The 25,099-nt window shown below is 37.2% G+C and overlaps 1 protein-coding gene across 3 annotated transcripts in view; it reads right to left on the bottom strand.

The window, feature by feature from the left end:
• The window catches only part of SNX7 (sorting nexin 7), a 96,433-nt gene that overhangs the window by 38,974 nt on the left and 32,360 nt on the right, over positions 1-25,099 (bottom strand). For all 3 annotated transcript variants that reach the window (XM_045064892.1, XM_004752538.3, XM_013056115.2), the window contains exons 5-7: positions 24,341-24,539; positions 20,380-20,579; positions 17,504-17,590 (exon numbers count right to left, since the gene is read on the bottom strand). In XM_045064892.1, the coding sequence (XP_044920827.1) occupies positions 17,504-17,590; positions 20,380-20,579; positions 24,341-24,539 (486 nt within the window). The remainder of the gene's footprint in view (positions 1-17,503; positions 17,591-20,379; positions 20,580-24,340; positions 24,540-25,099) is intronic.

Here is a 25,099-nt window from a genome sequence, read left to right as displayed (position 1 = left end):
CAATGAGATATCACCTCACACCAGTCAGAATGGCTAAAATCAACAAGTCAGGAAATGACAGATGCAGGCAAGGATGTGGAGAAAGGAAAACCCTCCTACACTGTTGGTGGGAATGCAAGCTGGTGCAACCACTCTGGAAAACAGCATGGAGGTTCCTCAAAATGTTGAAAATAGAACTGCCCTATGACCCAGCAATTGCACTACTGGGTATTTACCCTAAAGATACAAATGTAGTGATCCGAAGGGGCATGTGCACCCGAATGTTTATAGCAGCAATGTCCACAATAGCCAAACTATGGAAAGAACCTAGATGTCCACCAACAGATGAATGGATCAAGAAGATGTGGTATATATACATGATGGAATACTATGCAGCCATCAAAAGAAATGAAATCTTGCCATTGCAACAACATGGATGGAACTGGAGCGTATCATGCTTAGTGAAATAAGTCAAGCAGAGAAAGACAACTATCATATGATCTCCCTGATATGAGGAAGTGGTGATGCAACATGGGGGCTTAAGTGGGTACGAGAAGAATCAATGAAACAAGATGGGATTGGGAGGGAGACAAACCATAAGTGACTCTTAATCTCACAAAACAAACTGAGGGGTTGCTGGGGGGAGGGGGGTTAGGAGAAGGGGGGTGGGGTTATGGACATTGGGGAGGGTATGTGCTTTGGTGAGTGCTGTGAAGTGTGTAAACCTGGCGATTCACAGACCTGTACCCCTGGGGATAAAAATATATGTTTATAAAAAATAAAAAATTGGGGCGCCTGGGTGGCTCAGTGGGTTAAGCCGCTGCCTTCGGCTCAGGTCATGATCTCAGGGTCCTGGGATCGAGTCCCACATCGGGCTCTCTGCTCGGCAGGGAGCCTGCTTCCTTCTCTCTCTCTCTCTGCCTGCCTCTCAGTGTACTTGTGATTTCTCTCTGTCAAATAAATAAATAAAATCTTTAAAAAAAAAAAAATAATAAAAAAAAAAAAATAAAAAATTAAAAAAAAGAAAAAAAGATGTACTCTCTCAGCACCTTTCAAATATATAATATAGTGTGGTTAACCATAGTTACTATACTGAACATTACATCACCATGACTTTTTTATTTTATAACTGGAAGTATGTATCTCTTGACAACCTTATATTTAATTCTTATTCAATGCTTTTAACTTATTTGCATAGTTTATAATACAAAAAAATACATGAGTCTAGTAGTATGACTTGATAATTTGTGGATTTAAAATGTACATATAATAGGTGGTGTGCTCAGAAATATTTAAGTGATGAAGCATGTGATCAAAAAGTCTAGTGACTACATGTTATCTTGCTAAGTATTGTTACATTACACATTTAGTCAAGTGAATTCTCTTGATGTTTCCTTCAGACATTCATCTCTTTTCCATCTGAATTTCTACCAAACTTAAAACCTACATTAGATATGACCTTCCCTCTTTGACCAAATCAACCAAATTACTATACATAAAAAACAGCTCTTGTAACATATTCTGAAACAGAGTTAGCCAATGGAACTTTCTGTGATGACATAAATGTTCTATTCTGGAGTGCCCAGAATAGTAGCAATAGTTGTACATGATTCCTGAAATACAGTTAGTTCAATCGAAGAACTGAGTTTTAAATTGTATTTAATTTTAACTAATCCAAATATAATTGTGAATAGCCCCATGTGACTAGTGGGTACTATCTTGTTCAGCACAGCTTTGGAAAGCTCTGACTAATATAACTGGAATAACAGATATGCTCAAGTCTATAAGTTAGTTGTTCTCTCCTACACAGGTATCCTTTAGTACTGGCTCCTGTTTTCCTAAAAAGCCTCTCATATTATTGAATATTTCTGAATTAGTTCATTTTTCATTAAAAAAATGAAAAAAATTGGGAGAAATATTAGCCTGAAACAAACTCAGTTAATGGTACTTTTGGATATGTATCCATCCACTAATAGGCCACTAATGGGATTAGGTTTTTTTTTTAATATGACAACACATTAATTATCTCTAGGAAATGACTCATAATTCAAGTGTTTGATCATTGATCATTACAAATAGTATTTTTAAAGTCTACTTTTAAAAACACTGCAAATAGACAAAAAGAGCAACAAGTGGAAATAGACTAGTCCCATAAAATATAAAATACGTTCTAAAACCTTCATTATTGAAACAGTACGGTTGTAGGGCTTAACCAACAGGTGGATCAAAGGAATTTATTTTACATAAATTAAAGGTAAATTTAATACAATTAAACATAAAAAAATTCTTAATCCCACTCATCATAAGAGAAACACAAATTAAAACTACCACTCTTCACTTACCAGATGGGAGCATTCTAGTTTAACACTGATAAGCCTAGGGTGGAGGGTACAGGAATAAACAGGCAATCAAAAACATCCTGGTGAGAATGTAAACAATTCTCCCCAGGGAAAGCAATTTGGTGGTAATAATAACAACAACAACAACAATAACAGCAACAGCTAATTCTTTTGCACCTTCCTCTGGACCAGACACTATTCTAAGCACCTTGTATATATTAACACATTTGGCCCTGTGAGCTAGGTACTGTTATTTCTATCCTACAAACTAATAAACTCAATCAAGGACAAGAAGTTAGCTCCTTTGTCCTTTGTCCAAGATTCCACATTTAGTAAGGAAATTTCAAAATTGAATAGCCTCTGATTCAGCAATTTAACCTCTAGGTATTTATTCTATAGATCTACCGGTGCATTTATAAAACACTTGTATGAGGTTATTCATGGAAAGGTTGTTTATAGCAGCAAAAGATTAGAAGTAAACAGGTGTGAGCAGGAGTTAAGTTAATTTTGATACGTTCATACAATGGAATACCATGTAGCTATAAAAGTCCAGTGACTATAATGCTGTCTAAGACAGTGTATTATATTAATAAAGCAAAGTGCCAAAACTTTATAGCATATTACCACATTCATTAAGAAAAGGGAAATTAGGATGTATATTTGTATTTGTTGTACATCCATGAAGAAACACGGGAGGCCAGAAAAGTAACTAACGACAGCATGCACTTGTAATGTGGGTGGTGGGAACTGACGGACCAAGGATACAGGGATGGGAAGAAGACTTACTAAATGTGAGTTTTAAAATTTATATATTTTGAACCATGTGAAGGTATTACCTATTCAAATCATTTTAGTTTAGTTTAGTTGTTTTTTTTTTTTAAACAACATGCTAAGTTCTTACATGAGAGATCAAAAGTATACATGTTTGGGGAGAAATGAAATGTTGAAGTTTCTTAAGTCATCTAAATGAGTACTGATGGTGGAAATAATATCTGTAGGGACATATCACGTAAGGATTCAAGAGTAAGGCACAGAAATAAAGAATCTGGACTCCTTTTCCTGATTATTGAACTGTATGAAAATATAACCTTCTCCAATGAAAAGAGACTCATGACTCAAAAGAAATGTTGAAGATGCAAGTGAGTGGAAAAAGGTGATACTTCTACACTAATATATTATTTAATTCATTTAATTATTACTAATTCTAATATTACTTAATATTAGAAAACCGCACCTTCATATATACATGCGATCTTAAATGTGTATAACTAAGTTAATCTAAATGTTATAACTAAAAATTTGACATTGGACAAAAACCTTGTCTGTGAGTGATCGTCATTGGGAAACGTGTGTCCTGGGGGATTCACATTTGCATCTCTTCACGTGATCATGATGACCGTATCTGGTATGTATGTGTCCACGCCCTTTCCACAGCCTCATTTATGGACTCTCCATAAGGTGTCCAGCATTTTCCTGGTGTAAACTCTGTGCCAGCTCTTTTAATACATGAAAGATTTGTTTTGAACACATTTCTCTTTCTTCTTTCTTACTCATTTTAAATTAAAAGCTTCTAGATCAGAGGGTCTCCTGGCAGGGCAGAACATCTGCATGTTTGTATATTTTGAAAAATGCCCTATTGATCCTGAACTCATACCCCATTCTCAGGCCACATGGCTACTGAGAACCACTGACACACATCAGGGAAGAAATTGTGCCTCTTTAATTCATTTCACACCTTCTTTTTAGTGAGAGATAAGCAAAGCAGGTCAATTTACTATAAAATTAATGCCGTGAAAACTGCCAGTTCACTGTGACGGAAGATTTCAAAATCACCATTAATGTTCTGCAGCAGAAATGGCAAATAGAATTTATCACACATGCAAACTCTAACTGATTGATATTAGTTACTTGAAGCAATGTTGATAAGCATCTTTTCACGTGTTGCCCTAGAATACAGTTTTATATCTAACCTAATCTAATTGGAATACAGTTTATAGCACACTTTCTGGAGTCCTGCTTCGATAACTCCAACACGTACAACACTGTGTCAGGAACTTTATGCCTTGGTTTTCACATTTGTAAAATGAGGAAGTAAGAGTACCTCCCTCACTGTACGGTGTGAGACATGAGATAATACACAGACAGCACTTAGAAGCACAGAAAGTACTCAAGAAATACTAAGTGTTACCATCATCATCATCATGTTAGTTTTCGCATAACATACTGACCTGGTAAAATAAAATTCTATATCATAATTCCTTAAAAGAAGACAAAAAGAATTTCAAGTTTCTGAGATCATCAACAACTCTATATGTTCCAAAGTGTTTTCAAGTTGCAATTTCCAAAGTATCATGATTTCTATATATGATTTTTAGGAGGGGATAAAAGGAGAAAGCACTGAATTCCTAAAATTCCTTTCTCTTTTAATTGTAGTAGAAAATAACTGTTATTTGTCTTCAGATTCTCTTGGCTTCTGGCCCACCCATCAGGGGAAAAAAAAATGGTATTTACAAGAGACCTGGGTGTGTAGAGCCAGGTTATAGGTCTGGTCTGCTGGTGAACTAGCTGCATTAACTGTGCACAAATCGCTTAACCTTTCATATCAAAATCTCCATGACAACTGCGTTAGTTTATGCCATCATCATCTTCCTATTGTACTGGACTCAGCAGGTCTTTTTGTTTCCCAGGCAGGAAACAGAGTGGGTATCTGAAAGCAACTGCAAGTTCTTCCATTTCCCTTTCTCTTCCTGAACAATTCAGTCCTGAAACTTACTTGGTGGGGCAGAGCAAAGCGGCTGTCCATGCTGGTGGAGGAAGAGAGGTAAGGGTGGCCCAAAGCAGGATACCAAAGCATTTGCAAGATGATAAAGTAATCCCTGCAAAAAGTGGTCTGGAATGGAAAATTAAAACCCAGCCTTATTGTGGGAGCTGGGGGGTGGGGGGCTGGCATGGGGAAACAGAATTCTAGAGTGTAAAGATGCTCTTGGATGGGTGTGGCCAAGCTTAAGATACAAAATCCCATGTGGAGTGAGGTAGGTAAGAAGGAAGGTAGGTAGGAAAGAAGAAGGTAGGTAGGAAAGAAGATGACAAGACCCACGTAAGACTGGTTACAAACAAAGGATTGATCAAAGAGGATTGATGAAGGATAATGGGCACTGGTTCTCATTGTCAGAAAGAGAACTACAAATAAGCAAATTAAAAATGGAGCAAGGCCTTGTGACACTGAATCTGAATTAGAGACATTGGTATGAATTCTATTTTTAATATATATAATTGGACAAATAAATACAGATATAAATATGTGTGTGTGTGGTTACACACAGATATATTCCCTATCTCTATCCACTCAGGCCTTGGATTTAGTGACACCTCACTAGCAACAAACATACCCAATGCCATGATACCATATTCTTTTTTTTGTTTTTTAAGATTTTATTTATTTATTTGAGAGAGTGAAAGTGAGAGAGATCACAGAGGGAGAGAGAGGGAGAAGCAGACTATCTGCTGAACAGAGAGCCTGAAGCAGGGCTTAATCCCAGGACCCCAAAATCATGAACTGAGTCCAAGGCAGATGCTTAACTGAATGAGCCACCCAAGCGCCCATATGCCAAGATACTGTATTCTAAATATAGTTTTTTCAACTAAAAGTAACCAGGGCTTATTAGAAAAAGGACTGAGGGCAAGAAAAGTACAACAGCCTGGAACATTTTGTTGTATGAGAAACAATGATGGGAGCATGTCAAAAAGGAAAAAAAAAAAAAAAGCTTGAAAACTGCCTTATTAGGTAAATTGGGGTAAATTTGCATATCAAAATACATAGGGATAGTAATAGAGCTACTGACTAACAGAAAACCACAACCACATACACAACACACACATACACACATGAATCAATTGGAAGTTTAGAGTATGATTAGTAATGGTGGAATTATATAGTCTCAAAGTAGTCCTGCACAAAGTGTTTATTACATACAAAGGGAAATGACTGATTTTTACAGCAGAGAAGCTGGGCAGACAACACCTTCGTCAGCTGATCCAAGAGGACAATGTCATTAACAGGCCAAATAAAAATCCTGTGCTACCTGACAGAGATCAATGAGAAGATCACAGCATCACTTGAGCAATATTCCTGTCAAAGATTGATAATTTAAAGCTAATCATAAGGAACAAATCAAACAAGCTGGTATTGGAGGTATTCTGAACAATCACTAGCCTCTACAGTGAAAGGGTCATGAGAGTCAAGGAAAGATGAAAGACCTGTTGCCGACTGAAGAAGACATGTAACTCAATGCTGTCAATAACACTGCAGAACCCTGGCAAAATCTGAATGGTGTCTGAGCATTAGATGAAAGTCATGTTCCAATGATAATTTATTCATACTGCTATTTGTATTATGGCTATGTAGGAGAGTATCCTTGTGTGTAAGAAACGTGCACCATCAAGGAGTCCTAAGTATAGGGATTGTAATTGACTTCCCAATGGTTCAAGGGGGTAAAAAAAAGATCTTTGAACTGTCCTTACAATTTTCTATAAGTCAATTAAGATTTAAAAAATACCAAACTTCAAAGCACCCAATTTACCACACCAAGAAGTCTTCCCTTCTTGGTACTTGTCAGTAGCTCCCCACAGCGACTAGAATAAAACCCAAGACCTACGTGTTCTTATCCAGCTTGCTCGGTCCTCGTCCCCAACCTCTGCCCCTTCGTCTTCTGTACTCCCGCTACACTCGCTGTAACTGAGCTCCCAGAACATGCAGAGCCCATATCCATTTCAGAGCTTTGCATGGATTCTTCTTAGAACACTGGGGTCCAGATCTTTGGAATGAATGCCCCTTATCAGCCTTCACCTGTCCTCAATGTTACCTTTTCAGAAAGGTCTTCCTTCCCTTCCTAGCATTCTCTATCACATCATCCAGTTTTAGTCTCTTCATTATTTATTAAATTATTTAATTTAAGTTTACTATTATTGAATTTATTTAATCTGTTTATCAAATTATCATAGTCATTTGTTGCTTTTTCCTTTATTTTCAGTATCCCCCAAGTAGACTATAATCACCTTTTAGGAGAGGGGCTTTTTCGGTCCCCATCCCTGCAACTTCCCCATAGCCAAGTGCTTGGACAAGGAGGAAGAAGCTAATAACTTTTGGCTGACTGACAAGCTAGGCCTCGATTTTCTCATCTACAAAATGGGAATAAACTACTACTGACCTCACAATATTATACATTCAATAATACATGCAAATGATCAGCACAGTGCCTGGCACACAACAGGTACCAAACAGATGCAAAATATGCATATACAATGGAAAGCACTAGTTTGGGTCTAGAACCTCTTTGAAAGTTGAATGGTGCTTTGACAGGTTATCTCCCCCTAAACTTACTGCCCTATTGATTATGATTTAATAGAGGAAAAAATGTTTCCTTTCCAAAACCTAGAAATTTAACAAATCAAAATGCACTTAATTTAGTGATCCACCACTGTGCTAGAAGAAAAACTACTGAATTTCTTTGTGGCAATACAGTGTTTTTTTTTTTTTTTTTTTAGAAGTCCTATTTAAATGATTCATACTTTAAATAACATGTTTCATGGTACCATTATATCTTCCCTAGCATATTATTCTTTTATACTTTCTTCCTCTAACTTAACCAAAATTTTTACTGACACAAGCTCTAGATTTATAAACATTAATTCATCTTCAAAAAAATTTTCTTCAAAGTAAGTATTATTTCTGCATGTTCATGGGTAAAGAATAATTAATGTCTGATTAAGGTCACAAGTTAAGTAAAAGTGAATCAAAGCTCTCTCCAGGCTTCAGACTCTCAGTGTGTTATTGCTCTAAGCATAATCAAATATTTATTGAGTGCCCAGGCAGGGCCGGGAGTGAAAGAGATATGTAAGATAGGCCCTTAGGACATATTTCTTATTAACAAAAAGTCCAAATTAAAAGGAAATTGAATCTATTTTGAGTTTCTATATGGGACAGCTATTCAAACTATTATATCTACGGTGCGCAGAACTCCACAGACCAAACCACAAATCCACAAGGGCACCCTTAGTAGAATTTCTTAAATCCCCGAGAAGAAATGGCTAGAATGTAAAACCACTTCTTTCACTTATCCATTTGTTACTTTTTCTGTTGCAGTTAAAACAGTGGGGGGAAAATGTTCCTAGAGAAAGTCAGGGAGCTAACAATCTTCCTTTAGAAAATCATCTACCACAATGTTACACTGCCTCTGCTTTTTTACGGTCTTCCATGGTCTCCTCCTTCCTTCTATCCTCACCCACCACAAATATACACAAGCCTTATTCATCAAGACTGTAGGTTTATGTGTTCTTTTTTTTCAAAACAGTAAACATTAAAATGTAATACATTCTCTAAGAAAATTCCATAGGTAAAAATTTCTGGAAGTAATTCAAGTTTTTGACTTCACCTTCAAATATCTCCTGACTAATTTTCTTGGTAAAAGTTAACATGAGCCAGCAAGCGTTCAATAGACGTGCTAGTGTTCGTCGGTTCCAAAAAAAAATAGACTAAAAAATGCTTCTTGTCACAAATATATTATAAAAAATGTGTTGATCTTTTAGTTGATTTGAAATAGTTTAATTCTTTTTATTGCTGTTTCTCACTTGTTCCATATTAGATTTGAGATGGCCTCAAAAGTTATAATCTACAACTAGCTTAAACCTCATAAGTTGATAAAGGCACTAGTGCAAAGGAAAAATAAGAGTAGGGAAAAAACACGGTTAAAGCCAGGGGTGAAGGTGACACACAAAAGACACACTTATTTGCCACATAGAACTGGATCTGAATTGGGGTTCTTAATAGCCTAGGAAGTGATGTAAAGGGTGTGATAGGATCAGGCATAAAACCTGATGTGTATATACTGAAAAAAAAAAGCTAATGGCTCAGGAGAAATTAGATCCTATTGCTGATGCTGAGACATAAAGATGAAACTTTTCTCAAGAGTCCTCATAAATGAAAAATAAAATGTAGTCAGTGATGTTGATGCTTCTCATAAAGGGATTTATGGTTCTCCTTCTTAAAATGTCCTTCATTATAAATCAATGGCACAATACAAAGTACAGTTTAGTTACAATAACCCTCTGCAGTCCAAAACACAATTTTTTGATTGTACTAATTCAGATACATTTTAAAGTATCTAGTCAAGGGGCGCCTGGGTGGCTCAGTGGGTTAAGCCACTGCCTTCGGCTCAGGTCATGATCCCAGGGTCCTGGGATTGAGCCCCGCGTCCGGTTCTCTGCTCAGTGGGGAGCCTGCTTCCCCCTCTCTCTCTCTGCCTGCCTCTCTGCCTGCTTCTGATCTCTGTCAAATAAATAAAATATTAAATAAATAAATAAAGTATCTAGTCAATTACCTAGAGTGGCTAGATGAGGTCACTGGGAACAGTCACTTTTCAGCCAAGTTAACTGCTGCCTCTTTTTAAAAAATACATATTTTTTGACATTGTGAAGGTTCAAGAAGTGAAACTATAGCCATACTTGAACTCTGCTCCAGAATAATGAAACATCCAATACATACTTCAAAGAAAGTTCTTCTAATATTGCTCATAAACATATTTACGGTCTAACACCATTTAGGCACTGGACTAAGAGTTTTCGGATGTTGATTTAACAACACTCTGGGGAAGATACTCCCCACAACTGTTACAGTTGAGGGAATTAAAGAAGGAGGATATAAGTAACTTGCCTAAAATTACAAAGGATCACAGTACTGTGCTTGAAATTACATGCAGCTGTGCAATTGGGTTTGAGACCCTGTGTGAAATACTTTGCAGGGATGGCTCTACTTAGAAGTGCCAGGAACATAAAAATAAATGTTAGAGGGGGGAAAGTAATATGGTATAATTTCAGATGGAGATCCCAGACTCAACAGACTCTTACTCATAAGGTAGACATGACATTTACCATTGACTTAAATAGCCACTAGCCTCCTTTATAGGATTATATAAATAGGAGTACAGGTTTCCCCCTCCCCCACGCAAATCAATGATGCCCTGAATGAGAGGCCTGCCAGTGAAGGTATAGAGGGAGAGGAATTCTGAGGGGACTCTGTTCTGGGAGGAGAAGCTGCTGAGGGCCATTCGGATTGTAGCCTCCCCCACCCTGCCGTCCCTAACTCCCCCCCCAGCTGTGGTATACTACTCCGATACGGGCTACACTGTGTATTTGTGGCACATGTCTATTAGTTGTTCACCCAGAATCCATTCTCCCCTCCCCTTCTTACTACCTGAAAGAGCCCTGGTTTTCTTCTGGCATGTGTATCACGGAGCATACTGTTGGCTTATCTAAGTCAATTCTGATGGCCACATTCCCACTTTAAGTAACCGTCTCAATCACGGACTTTTCACAACTCTGGCTTGTGAAAAACAAGGAAAAGTCTGCTGGATGCCTTCTAGAATAAATGGATAAAAGGAAATATGCAAGAAAATAGTCCCTTTTCCTTCCACTGGCTAGTGTTACATCCTTCACCACTGGATGAGTGTGGTACATGCACATGTGTGTACCTGTGTGTATGTGAGAGACACACACAAAGATGCAAACGGACAAAAAAGCAGAGAGAGGAAAACCGATACTAAGAAATGAGGCATACAGGAATACAGGAATGAGGCATATAGGCATAAATTTGTAAAAAGGTCAGGGGAGAGACGGAAGACAATAAATATCCAAGAAAAGGTAGAAGGGACCTCTGCCCCCTCCCCACCGCATAAAAAAAGAAGTTATGTCAATACTCTCATTTCCTAGAAGCTTAGAAGAAAGCCAGTCTCGCTTTGTGCAGCATTTAGTACACTTTTAAGAACACTTGAAGATTAATAGCCGCTCTTTGAGGACAAGAGTAAAATAGTGGTTCAAAAATAGCAAGTCATACAGAGCAAAGACCAGCTTGAATAAATTTGGTATCTGTTTGCATCTACTGAATGTGGCTATATGCAAATCTGGATCATAATGATCTTATGAAAATGCATTTTTTTTTTTTTTTGCTCACATAAATACACGGCTCAACAGCTATGGCATTATATCTAGATCCAACTCTCAGACTCTATGCACATATTGCTAAATGTCAAATGTATTCATATTCATTTATATTTGAATGCTGCTTTGAGTGGAAAACTATAAATCATCCATTCAAAAATAAAAACAAAAATAAAATGGATATGCAGCATTATTTAGCACAACAGATGAACCTGACTTATCTTGCAGTTAAGCAGCGAAGTGAATAAGCATTCTCCAACAGAAGCTCTGATTCTGAAAACTTAATAACGAAACTGCAAAAACCACAATTCCCTCAAATATCTGAATTTTCCTCATAATCTCAGTTACTATTATACTTTTATCTCCATAGTCAGAAATTCTCTTACTTGGAGCAGTATCTATTTCACTGAGCATCTTCTTTATTGGGGCACATAATACAACCCTCGATTTTTCTCGAAGTACTTCATTATCTCTATTTAACTATTCTGTATCAAGCTCTTTTTATAAATGCCTCATAATGGAGAAGTGGCTAAAAAGTTGAATGACCCTTAATAAATCTGTTGAGTTCATAGTGTTGGTCCAATCATTTACCAGCAGCCAAAGCGTATAAATTTCCTTTCTTTCTCCCCACCGGCTAATCCTTCTCTCTCTTTTTTTTTTTAAGATTTTATTTATTTATTCAATGGACAAAGATCACAAGTAGGCAGAGAGGCAAGCAGAGAGAGGAGGAAGCAGGCTCCCTGCAGAGCAGTGAGCCTGATGCAGGGCTCCAGCCCAGGACCCTGTGATCATGACCCTGAGCCGAAGGCAGAGGCTTTAACCCACTAAGCCACCCAGGAGCCCCCTTCTCTGGTTTTTAATATGGGAATATGCCATGGCTCAGTCCCATTAAGTCCTGGGACCTCTCTTTTTCTCATCTATTAGTGACCTCAGCAAATCTCATGGCTTTATATACTATCTGCTAACTCAATTCAGGCCAATTCCAGTTGCTCAGGCCCAAAACCTTGGAGTCGGACTTGCCCACTCACAATCCATAGATGTCCAAATAGCAAACAGCTCTACCTTCGCAAAAATCTGGAATCTGACCACTTCACACCACTTTCACCCTGGTCCAAGCTTTGATGTCTCAGTGGATTTTAAGAGCTAGTCTCCAGAGCTGGTGTTTTCCTATCCCATGCACCCAGCACATACGCACCATCTCTTGTCTTCCCCAGGCACAGTAATTGTTTCAGAACTTATATCTCATGGGTGTTACTCCTCTTTCAACTGTTCTCTTCCTATTTCACGCAGACCAGAGTGCATGATCTGACCCTCTGACCTTATTTCCTATAACTCTTCCACTAGCTCATTCCATGCCAGCAACCCTAGTCTCCAGGCTTTTTCTGAACCGCACAGGCATATTTACCCTTTTGTACTTACTGGCTCTACTTGAAATGCTCTTCTCCCAGATATTTATGTAGCTCAAGACCTCACCCCTTTCAGGTTTTACTTGATCACCTTCTTGGGAAGACCTTCTCTGACCCCCTATTTTAAACTTCACTGCTCCCCAACACTCCCTCTTCTCCACACTTATCATTATAGGACAATCAACTTGAATTTTAACTCATTAATGTTTATTCTTGTCTCCATCCAATAGAATGAGGGTCTGCTTTTCTTAACTGCCATCTCCCCACTGCTTGCAAGTGTTTCTCTTATGGTAGGTCCTCAACAACATTTGTCAGCAGGTTTCACTGAATATCTCGACCTTAAAGGTCATCTTATCAGGACATAAAGTTGCACATCTCTCATTTTCTCCTCCATTTTATATGCTACAGTTCAGTCTCTAAAGCCATTCATTATCTGCCCTCCCTGCAAACCAGAGATGCAAAGAGTCACTAACAACTTGAAACACTGGCTTCCCTTCATTCTTTAACTGCTCTAGATTCTATCTTCCACTTTACAGCTCTCTCAGATTTATCCCCCTCTCTCCCTTACTACTTCTTCAGTTCAGGCTCCCACTCGATCCATGCTGCCCAAAGGATCAAGTCCATTGTCCTCATCCTGCCAGACAACAAGGCTCCCTTCCTATCTGACTGTGGCGTATCCTTACAGATGCATCTCTTCAGCTCCCCTATACCTGCTCTCTATACAGCAACCTAGTTTTCTAAGTTTAGCATGCTTTTTGAGCTTTTACTTCTTTTCATAATACTGGCTGTACATGTAACACGCTCCCTGCTCTTCAAGGAACGATTCTGAAGTCATTTTACATGAGCCACCTCAAATATTACTTCTATAAAGTCATCAAAAAACCAGCAGCTAACAACTACTGAGTGCTTACTAGGAGTCAAATAACTTACTTCCATTGTATCATTTAACCCTTAAGCAAATCTATTAGAAAGATTTTAATAATTTTCCCCCAAATTATACATGATAAAACAAGGCTAAAAGAAGTGAGGAAACATGCCCTAGGTCACAGACTTAATGAGATGAGTTGGAATTGGATCCTATGTCTCCCTAATTTCAAAGCCTAAATGTCAAAACTCTAAATAGATAAACAGCTGAACTGACCTTCAAATGGGTATTCTGAAAGTCTTTGCTGAGTTTAGGTAATAACTTAATATAATAACTTTATTGTTATGAGATAAGAACTACAAACCACAAGCTCTAAGAAGCTGCCACTTTACAACCACCCCGATAATCAAAGAATTCACTCTAAAGCACTGTTTTAGTTTGCAGGAAAACACATAATTTTTGTAGGCATATTTGTGTTATGAAAGAAAGTAAAAATAATACTATTGTCCATTTACAGAGTTTACAAAATTACAGGCAAGGTAGAAGTCCAGAACCTTGTTTTCGTTTGCCACAAAGCCCACATAATGATCACCTGATACGCCTAAAAGGACCTCTGAAATGTTACAACTCTGCTAATTTCTACCCAATAATTATAACTCTCCAAGTTTTTGCCCTTCTTGGTAAAGCTTAATTTCACAGACCTTTTCATTATGAGTTGCTTTGCTGGGTTTGCATATAGCATCCCACCCAAAGGTGACTTTGATGGGGCCTCTAAAGGCAGCCTCAGCAGGTCTCCATAGAAATGGCCCCAGGGTTGTCTCCAAAGTGGACCTGCTTGAGTTGCCATGGTAAACAACCAGGCTAGATTGCTATATTCAGTTCTCTGCCAGGGTCGTCATGGTGACTGCAAAGGATGGCTCCTTAGAAGGACCTCACAAGGGCGCGTTTCCATGGTGACCCTATCCTGCATATTTCTAAGCAACTTCCCTCCGGTTGTTCTGTGACCAATTGTGGCAGGTTCATTTTGAGAGTCACCCTGGAAGGTTTCTCCCAAAGATACCGTCATAACACATAGCGATTTGGAAGTGAGGTCTGTAAACAAATAAGCTGCGTGAAAATGTAAACGGTACCATTCATAAATCATTAAATTAGTCCCCATACATTTTAGGAAGGATCTGTTTGTTTTGATGGGTATCCAAAAAAAAAACAAAAAAAAAAAAAACCCACCACATTTGCAATGTCTGTTAAATGTGTCTGTTTCAAATCTTAATTTAAAATATCTTACAGAGTATAATGCAGATAATTAAAGTTTCAAATTTCTCCAATCTTACAACATAGCAGATAACTAGGTAAAAAATACTTTATAGTAGATATGACACATACACATAAAATGAAATCATAAATACAGATGGATCATTAGGTTATAATGAGATATCAAGGAAATTTTTATAGAGCAAAAGACAAAATATTTGCAAGTCAAATGAAAAAAAAAATGTGTTTTTTTAGTTGAGTTGGGAAAGCCTAGCCATATTTGGGCCCAAACTATTTTTTCCTATATCTTTGTGGTTGGAACAATCTCAATTACTCTTCCTTTCACTTTAAAATATGAATATAAACCATTCTGAACAGATGCTTGGTTTTTAAGCCATTTAACTATTCTCCTGAAACTTTAAAATACTGTACTTTAGTATTTAGTATTTAGTATTTAGTATTTAGTCAAGGGAAAATTTTATCTAATTGCTAATTTCAGTATCTTTAAAAATTACTTAACAAATAAAAAGAATCCACAGTTCAAAAGATACAATTATAATTTCTGTACATGTGCTCCCTCTTTTGTTCTTTCCAAGTGACTCTTTAAATCTACACACACACACACACGCACACACACGCACACACACGCACAAACACACACACATTCCTTGCTGTGAAGAAAAGGTTAACCTTGGGTTTCCTCTTTTTTCTCATCTTGAGGTAATGGCAAAATGATTCCCCATTGAGCATTAGTTCCACTGGCTTTACATTTCCCATTACTTTCTCTCTCAGATGCCATTCTCCTATTCTGTCCACTGCAGTCCACCACTGCCCATTCACTCTCCATCCAGGAGAAAGAACTCGAGTTTGAAAAACAAAAACAGTTTAAGGGAGATGAGGATAATTCATAGTCACTTCTTGGTGAAGTCTCAATGTTCTACACAAAGTCTGAATTTATCGAGACTTCTTGCTTTAAATCTTCAGTATGTTTTTGTGAATCAGAGCTATCACTGCAATTTTATTCATTCATTTACTCACTAAATATTTATTGAGTGGCTACCACATTTCCAGCACTGTTTTAGGGGCTGAGAACACTTCAGGAATCAAATAAAAAAATTCCTGCCTTTCAGGTGCTTAGATGACAGGTGGGGAGGGAGAGAAGGATTACAAAGAAAACCAGTAAGTATGAAATCATATCTCTTGTTAGATGATTAAAGTCAGGGAGGACATTAAAGCTGAGAAGAGAGAGGCTGACCCCAAACCAGGATGGGATGGGGGCTACGATACTAGTATTAATGGGGGGTTTCAAGAGCTCCCCACACATCTGCCATAGGCATACTCAATATTGTACTCAATACTAAACAAAATCCTTACATTAAAAAAGGATCATAGAGAATTCAGTAGAAGCTAACCAAAGCAATTCACAATTTTTCCCACTTTTATACTTGCTCTCTTGGAGGCAGCACAGTCTGAGGAAGACAAGTGATACCAACACCTCTGAGCCTACTTCTGCTTTGAGAACTATATGAACTTGGGAGAGTCACTCCACCTTCAAAGCCTCTTCTTCAATTTTAAAATGAGAATAATAATTCCAGGCTCAAAATGATACTCTGAAGATATGCAAAGACAATAAACTATAAATAGTAAAATACTGGGGGTGATACTATAATGTCAAATCAGCATGAGAACACTTCAGAAAAAAGGAGGTGAGGAAAGAGACAGATGAAGAAAGGCAGCCAAAATGTTGGAAATTAATGAAGCCCAGTGATGGGTATACGAGTTTGTTATATCACTTTTTGTTTTTTTAAGATTTTACTTATTTATTGGACAGATGGAGATCACAGGCAGAGAAGCAGGCAGAGAGAGAGGAGGAAGCAGGCTCCCTGCTGAGCAGAGAGCCCGATGCGGGACTCGATCCCAGGACCCTGGGATCATGACCTGAGCCGAAGGCAGAGGCTTTAACCCTCTGAGCCACCCAGGCGCCCCTGTTATATCACTTTTTATGTTTGAAATTTTCCATAAAAATCTTCTGCAAGGAAATGATGAAATATGAAACCAAAGACACTTCCTCTCTAAAGTTTTTTACAAGAACTAGGGAAAAGTATATAGGAACACTGACTTATTTTGTACTAACACCTTATAAAACGCGCAAAAAATGGATTTGTCAACCAACCTTCTGGAACAATGCTAAGTACTTTCCATACCTTCCTCTAACACTCTAATTAAAAAAAATTAACTTCGGGGGCGCCTGGGTGGCTCAGTGGGTTAAGCCGCTGCCTTCGGCTCAGGTCATGATCTCAGGGTCCTGGGATCGAGTCCCACATCGGGCTCTCTGCTCAGCAGGGAGCCTGCTTCTCTCTCTATCTCTGCCTGCCTCTCCGACTACTTGTGATTTCTCTCTGTCAAATAAATAAATAAAATCTTTAAAAAAAAAAAAATTAACTTCGTACTTTACTCATCATAAGAGACAATATAAGATAGAAAAGCAGAAAAGCATCACTGTTTAGCTTGCCAACTCAATGGGTACTCAATGTAGAATCGATTTTTAGAAGAAAGTTTAGTATCATTTGCTGAATCCTTAAAAACATGCATGCAATGGAATTCCACACTGCTAATAAAAATTTCAGCCAATGAATTCTATATGACTAATAAGAAGAAACTTCGAAACTTACCAGATCAGCATCTGCCTTTTTATACATCAAAGCTTCCACTTTGGAATCCAGTTCTGCTTGGATTTGGTCTCTCCTTTTCATAACACCCTTCATATTAAAACACAAGGATGGAACAGGTTGCACTTAGGTTTAATAATACTTGTATGATAAAAAAATATACACTTTAGAATATAAATAGCATCTATTCCCCAAATCATCAGTCATTTGGGGATACAATGACTTAAAGAAAGTTTTTTTAATCTCTAAGAGCTAAACTGAAAACAAGCATTTAAGAGGGTCTTTTTTCCATAAATCTTTTATTCGTCTTTCCCAATGCACATCTTACTGGGTTAGGTATTTTAGGAACACTCTAGACATACCCAGTTCTTCAAAAAGCAAAAACAAACAAACAAACAAAAACCAAAACAAATAATCAAACTAAAAAATCTGTGAGAGCACTGAGAGTATATGCTATGGTGTGAAGTGGCTGGGACAGTCACCTAAAATGTCTATAATAATTGGCAGCCCACTTAACCAATTCCAAAGGCATGGTTAAATCAAATAGGTAATTATAGTGGGGAATCAGAAAACTGAAGTGTACACTCACATTTTGAGACTTTGCTTTAGCATAAAATATATCAATGAGCCAAGCTTTTGATGAGAAATCATAGTCTCTTCTCTGACTGAGAAGAGTTCCATCTTGTTTTCTTGAATAACCATGATGTCATGTTTCTGTGTCCTTAAACTTTAAAACACCTTTGTGAAGGAATCTGAGTGCAGAATTCACCTTTAATGCTTGCCAGTCTTTTACAATGTCTTTCCCTGAATGACTCACTTTTCTTTCAAGAGATGCTACTTAGGCATTATGGACCCAAGGACACATTTTATTTGTGTTCATCTTTCACTGGTTTTCACAGTATTAGTTTAAATAATAAAATTGTGATAATAAACACAACTGGCCTAAACAGATTAAGGAAAAAATAAAAGCAAGCTCCAGGTAAGGAAATAACTCAAACAGAAAGAGTAGAAACACAGGACATACAAGAAAAGAGTTTTAATGAGGCACAGGTCTTTCAGGGGTTTTCAGAAGAAGGGAAGAGCCTACCTACAACGCAGTTAAATGGAGGCCAGACAAGATGACTATTGTATTTGGGAACTGAGAGGCATTAAGGATAAAAAGCATCCTGAAAATTACTCAGTCTAATTTTGAGCCTGGTGGAATTACACACTACTTAAAACACTCAAAAGAGATGAACGTTTCTCCTATTTTCAAAGAAATCAATAGAAAATTCAGCTAATTATCACATATCTTTTGTATTTATTTCAATGTTTCATTGCTATTACTATCAGGAACCCTTTCCTTTCTTTAACCCAAATGACATGTACTGCAATTTAGTCTTATTTAGGTAAGGTCTGTTTCTATAAATGTGAAGTACTGGGCTTCACATAGGTAGAAATAGTTGAAGTAAGAGTTTGCTTCAGAAGATAAATAGTAAATTTACACAAATTTAATCCTTTTGTCAAGGCACGCACTTCATTATTTTAGCTGACACTGAAGAAAAACTTCCAGTATAAAACAGACCAGTACTGTAACATAAGTGCTACTGATTATACCCTTGGAGTCTGCAAAATAATATAATCAAATGAGAACCCATAAAATAATTCTTTCTGGTTACTATTATAATTTTTCCACACCTACAATGATACATGACTTAAATTACATAATTTTCATCTTGACATGATAAAGAGAAAACCACATCTAATTAAGGGAGAAGAATATACTATTTTTAATTATACAAATCAGATCTCTTTGAAGAGCCCCACAAGGGGGATATCAATAATGAAGCAAAACAATGAAATGTAGCCAAGGAGATTGATGGAGACAAGGAGGAAACTCCTTCACAGTGAAACATTAGAGGCTTCTGGGAAGCAAGAAGGGTTTGTTGATAGAAGACCCCTAAAAAGGCAAGTAACAGCAGCAACTTGAAATATCTACAGAATATTTAATACTCTGAAAGAAGAACCTAAACGTGATAAACACGAACGGGGCAGACCTTATGGTGAAAGGCTAAGAGACCTTTTCTTACTAAGACAGAGGTGAAATTAAAAACAACCACCACCACCACCACCAAACCAAGAGTACATGAAAACATGGCTCCAATCAGAAATGGCAGAAGAAATGCAATATATCTGAATGTAAGCAGACTCCCTTCCCCCATGGCCACACTGAAACACCAGAACCCTGAGGTCACCAGTTTGTGCAAGGTACTGGGAGCAGAGGATAATACAGGATGAAAACCATTAGCTCTGCAGATAGAATTGCTAAATCCCAGATATCTGGAGACCTTAGCTGGAATTGAGGAGGTTAAATGTAAAACTCTGATATAAGAGGAAGAAAAGCCTTTGCAACTGGTAAAAGAAAATCATTTTAACTTGAACGATTTCTTTTTAGAAGCATCCAGAAAACAGAACAAATATCAAGATCCACTCAAGTACTTTGTACATAATGATAAATAAATTGCAAAATCAAACGTACCTGTAAGGGGTAAGCAACTCTGTCATGAAAAGATATTTCTAAAACACTAAAAATATCAAGGTAAAAATTTAAAAGCTTGGAAAAGCCAATCATATTCTCTATGTAAATCTTGACTGAGGATGTTTCAAATCTATGCGTAATCTTACACATCATTGTTGCTTTGGAGTATTCTGCCTTTTATTAACATACTCTATTCATCCATTCACTCACATAGTGAACAAATATTTATGGGGTATCTGTATATGCAAAGCATTCTGCTAAGACAGAAGGATAGTGGTGAAACAACAGAAAGAGAAACTGCCTTTGTAACGCTTATAATCCGGTCAGCGACCAAGGTAAAATTACAACGAGGCCTTCTTACCATTAACATTTCACTATAAAGCACATACTCATGTACGACAGGAAGCAGGGCCTCTGAGAGTCCAGACATCCGTTTCTCAGTGGCCTTACAGCATTTATCAATGCAGCTGGCAACCCCTTTCAGAGTATCAGCCAGATCTTCTTCTGATGCTGACCACAGAAGATGAATTGGGCCATATTCTCTCATTTCATCAGAATATTCTAAAAACAAAAAGTAAGTTCTTCAATGGATAGAAGTTTTAAAAACCCCTATATTAAAAACAGTAAGCAAGTCCTTTTTCTCCTTGTGCCTATGTTCTTCTAAATGAAGAGAAAAAGATGGATATCATCTTTCACTGAGTGGAGAGGTCATTCCCATCTACTCAGGCCAGTTCTTGAATGACTACTGTCTAAGAGTAATCAGTAACAGCATCCTTCTTCATTCCCCAAAGTATCCTGGCTTGGAATTTAAATTACATGATCACCATTCCCTATCATGGACCTCTGTCCACCAAAACAACTACACCTCAGTGTCTCATAGGCAACATTACCTAAATGAACTTGTCTTTTCTACCCTTCTCCTGAATACATGTCCTACGTAAAGTTACTGTTTCCAGTGAGCTAAACAAAAAATCCAGGTATCATCCTGTACATATACCTGCACAGAGCTACTCAATCACCAATTCCAATATTTCTTAATATCTATCCATCCATCCATTCACCCATCCACCCAGCCATCTATCTACCTATCTATTCTTGCTTCCACTGTCATCAGCTCCTCAGCATCTGTAACTACACAACTGCAAAGGGACTTCTAAATATTCTCCCTCTTTTAATTTTTGTCATCACATATAAACACTGAGGCCTCTTGACTGAATTGGAAAGTCCTTTATGATCAGTCCCTGCGTGGCCTCCCCACATCCAGCTATTATGATTCAGGCCAAAATGACTGCTCATTCTTGAATAGCTCATGATTTCTCCTCATTCAATCATTACGCATATCCCTTTGCCTTGCCCTTTGGCATTCCTACCTTCTGGAAAACTACTTCTAATCCTTTAAATCCTAGCACAAATAAATTCCTTCTGATTCTGTTCCAAAAGATTTGTAGACGTTTTGTCCTCAATGAGCCGATCATAATTTTATACTTCTATTAATGTCTATCATAATTTTATGCTTGTATAATCCCATTCTATTGTAATTGCTTGCATAAATCATATGGTCCTAGGCCATATGCTCCTTAAAACAGGGGCTGAGTCTCATTATTTTCTTTTATCTCAAAGCCTGAAACACAGTATATCCAATAAATATTTTCATATTAGTGAGAGAACGAATGAACAACAAAAGATTATTTGGTACTTGACAAGCCATTAACTCAAAAATTTGGAGTTCATTTTAAATTCTGAATATTTTTACATTTTTGCTTTTATACTATCATCTTTCAATGATAGCTTTTTATGGTAGAGAATGTATAAGCAGTGAGCAATTTTTTGTCTAATATCTATTACATACGATGAAATTCTCTATATTTTATCATCTTACTACTCATTAGGGTTAGTTGAAATATGTTATTACATTAAATTAAACTAAATTAAACTATTAAAATATCAAAAGTTTTAATAAAATATCAAAAGTTTTTATGATCGAGTAAACTGAAAAATATTTTTTAAAAAAAATTTAAAAACAGTGGAAATGTTAGTTGTCACTGAATAAAGGTATTAGTTTCATGACCACTAAGACTTTGCAAATTGCACCCTCCTGATCTAGGCCTACGCTTTAAGTAACGGTCATACTAATCTAATATTTCTAGCAAAGAAAAATGTTCTCCTTTATCTCTTTTTCTCAATTTTTGTATATATCAGTGTGTATCATTAAACCTTGCAATATTTATGTTTATATAGAGAGCTTTCCTAAAATTCTACACTGTGCTTACACAGCACTCAGATCACATTTGTAAGCAAACACTTAATGAGTTGCACTGCAATATCTATTAATATATCTGCTTCCCCAACTAGACTCTAAGCTCAAGGACAGGTACCATCCTATTCCACCTTCAGCCTCCAGCACAGAGAAACAGCATGGCATGTGGTCAATACAAAATGGCAAATAAACTGGGGAACACAAAAGAAAATAAGAACAAAGAAAAAACTTGTGAATAAAATTTTTTTTTTAAGATTTTATTTATTTCTTCGAGAGAGTGCATGAGCAGGGGTGGGGCAAAGGGCGAGGGAGAAGCAAACTCCTCACTGAGTAGGGAGACTGACCAGGCTCTATCCCAGGACCCTTAGCCAAAGGTAGACACTAAACAGACTGAACCATCCAGGCATCCCAAAACTTGAATTAAAAAAAAAAATTTTTTTAAGAGAAACCACTAGTTATGATCACAAATTTTCATGATCTGAATATGAATGAAATGTCCTACATAGTTTAGGCTCCCAAGGCTACAAATGAAAACAATCCATCACTTTGAATAAAATCTGACAAGTGGGCTTCACATTGGAAAGACTAAGAAATCCCTCAAGTTTGGGCCAGTGGCAATTACTCCCTGAAAATGAGAACTGATATTTATGAAGTTCACCATAAAATCCAGCTTTCCTTCTGAGCATCTCAGAAAAGAAAAAGAAAAAGACAAATGGTAAATAACAAGGGCAGAGCAAAAAGTCTCAAATTATTAAACTACAGTTAGTTACCATAATGACATCATCAAGTACCAATGCATACAGAAAAAAAAATGATAAAGTGAAATGTACATTCAGCTATAACAATTTTTTCTATATTTCTTTTAATAACCAATCGATTCTTGATGAAGCAAATTCTCCTACCACCAAATGATACATTAATTCATTTATTTTTTCAATCATTGAACAGGTTTTAGTTGAGCACCTACTATGTGTTAAGTACTGTCTAGATACTAGAAATAAAATAAATCTTTTCCCTTTTTGGTCCTGATGGAATCTACTATTTAATGGGGGACCCAGAAAATAAAAAAACATAAGCCATCAATCCAGAGATTCTCAAACCAACTGACTAGGTCCCCACGGCAGATACTGAGTAAAAACTACTCCTGCTCCTTGTAGAGGAAAATGAACCCCTTTTGAAATAGCCAGAGCACTCCATTCTTCTCAACAAAGGCCTGACCTCAGAGGAAATGTGTTAACCAGAAAAAGGGAAATACTCAACTCCAGCCCACTCTGACCGTTCTGTCCCAGCTAAGCAGGGAGGGAAAAACTGAAAAACTCTTGTGAAATTCACAGTTCAGAGGCATAGGCTCTGTAAAAGACTGAGACCTGATCACAAAACTATAGAACCATTCAAGTATAACATCTTTTTCTATAGTGAGAACTACAGAACTCTTCTGTATTTAAAACTACAGGAACTTTCTCCTCCCCATGCCTTAGTGCATTATTAAAGGCCTATTTATTGCAATTCCTTTTACCCAGTGTTATATCTGGCTATTAAGAAAAAAAAAAATGGGGCGCCTGTGTGGCTCAGTGGGTTGGGCCTCTGCCTTCGGCTTGGGTTGTGGTCTTGGCATCCTGGGGTCGAGTCCCCCATCAGACTTTCTGCTCAGCAGGGAGCCTGCTTCCCTTTCTCTCTCTGCCTGCCTCTCTGCCTGCTTGTGACTTCTCTCTCTGTCAAATAAATAAAATTGAAAAGAAAAAGAAAAAGAAAAAAATGGCAAGGCATAATAAAAGGTGAAAAAGATAATTTAAAGAGAAAGAACAAGCATCAGAATCAGACATGGCAAGGACCTTGAAGAGATCAGACCAGGAATTTAATGAACAATGATTAGTATGTGAAAGACCCTAATGGAGAAAACAAAGGGCATGCAAGAAGAGATGAGGGCTGTAAGCAGAGAGATGGAAATCTCAAGAGAGAACCCAAAAGAAATGCTAACATCATGTAGCTTTACTACACCAGCAAATGGGAAGATCCACTGGAAATTAAACAACTTTGTGATCACATCCCCAGGGATGCTACATACCCCTTTCTTCCTTGTAAATTCTCTGAGATATTTTATCTATCAAATTTATTTTCTGGCTAAATATTTCAATAAAGTTATTCATTTCCATGAATTCCTCTGGGCGGCTTTTCACTCCCCTCATCGACAGCGCAACGGCTCTGACCGTCTGGCCCATTCTGCTGAGTAATCCAGGCCCTTGCTTCTTATGAGAAGAGAGTTCCTAGAAACAGACAGACAGACAAACAAATGAAATATCCGTGGTGAGGCGAATATTCCAATATTACCAAACAAAGGAAATCTCATTAGAAGAATAGAGAATAAAAATGTTTCATATACTTTTTTTTAATGTAGTTTGAAGCAGCTGAGTTTTATTGGGGTACACTTCTTCCTCTAAGTCTATTCTTCTTGATAATATTCCTTTTCAAAGTATGCAAGTAAAACATGTGTACATGCTTCCTCTCAGCATGGATCTTTAAAAGAACAAGGTTTAACAGAGGGAACTGTGCTTAAAGAGATACTGGAGAAGATAAGGGGACAACAGGAGATGTAATCTATATTTTATAACAGGAATTTAATGGAAAAATGATTGAGAGAAGATTTCTTAGGATCTCAACTACTCCCTGAAAAAAAAAAATGGAAATTTCATTAATTCTTTGGTTATAATCATAGCTAACATGTATTGAGAGCTTAGGATGTTCCCGGCACTATATTCACATTTTTAAATCTATAACTCACAATAATACGATGAGGTAGGTTCTATTATTATCCTCATTTTACAGA

Source organism: Mustela putorius, unplaced genomic scaffold (genome assembly GCF_011764305.1).
Source record: "Mustela putorius furo isolate JIRA1106 unplaced genomic scaffold, ASM1176430v1.1 tig00003853_pilon_pilon_pilon, whole genome shotgun sequence".
NCBI classification, from domain to species: Eukaryota; Metazoa; Chordata; class Mammalia; order Carnivora; family Mustelidae; genus Mustela; species Mustela putorius.
Note: the sequence above shows the minus strand (reverse complement) of the source record. Positions and strands in the feature narration are given on the sequence as shown.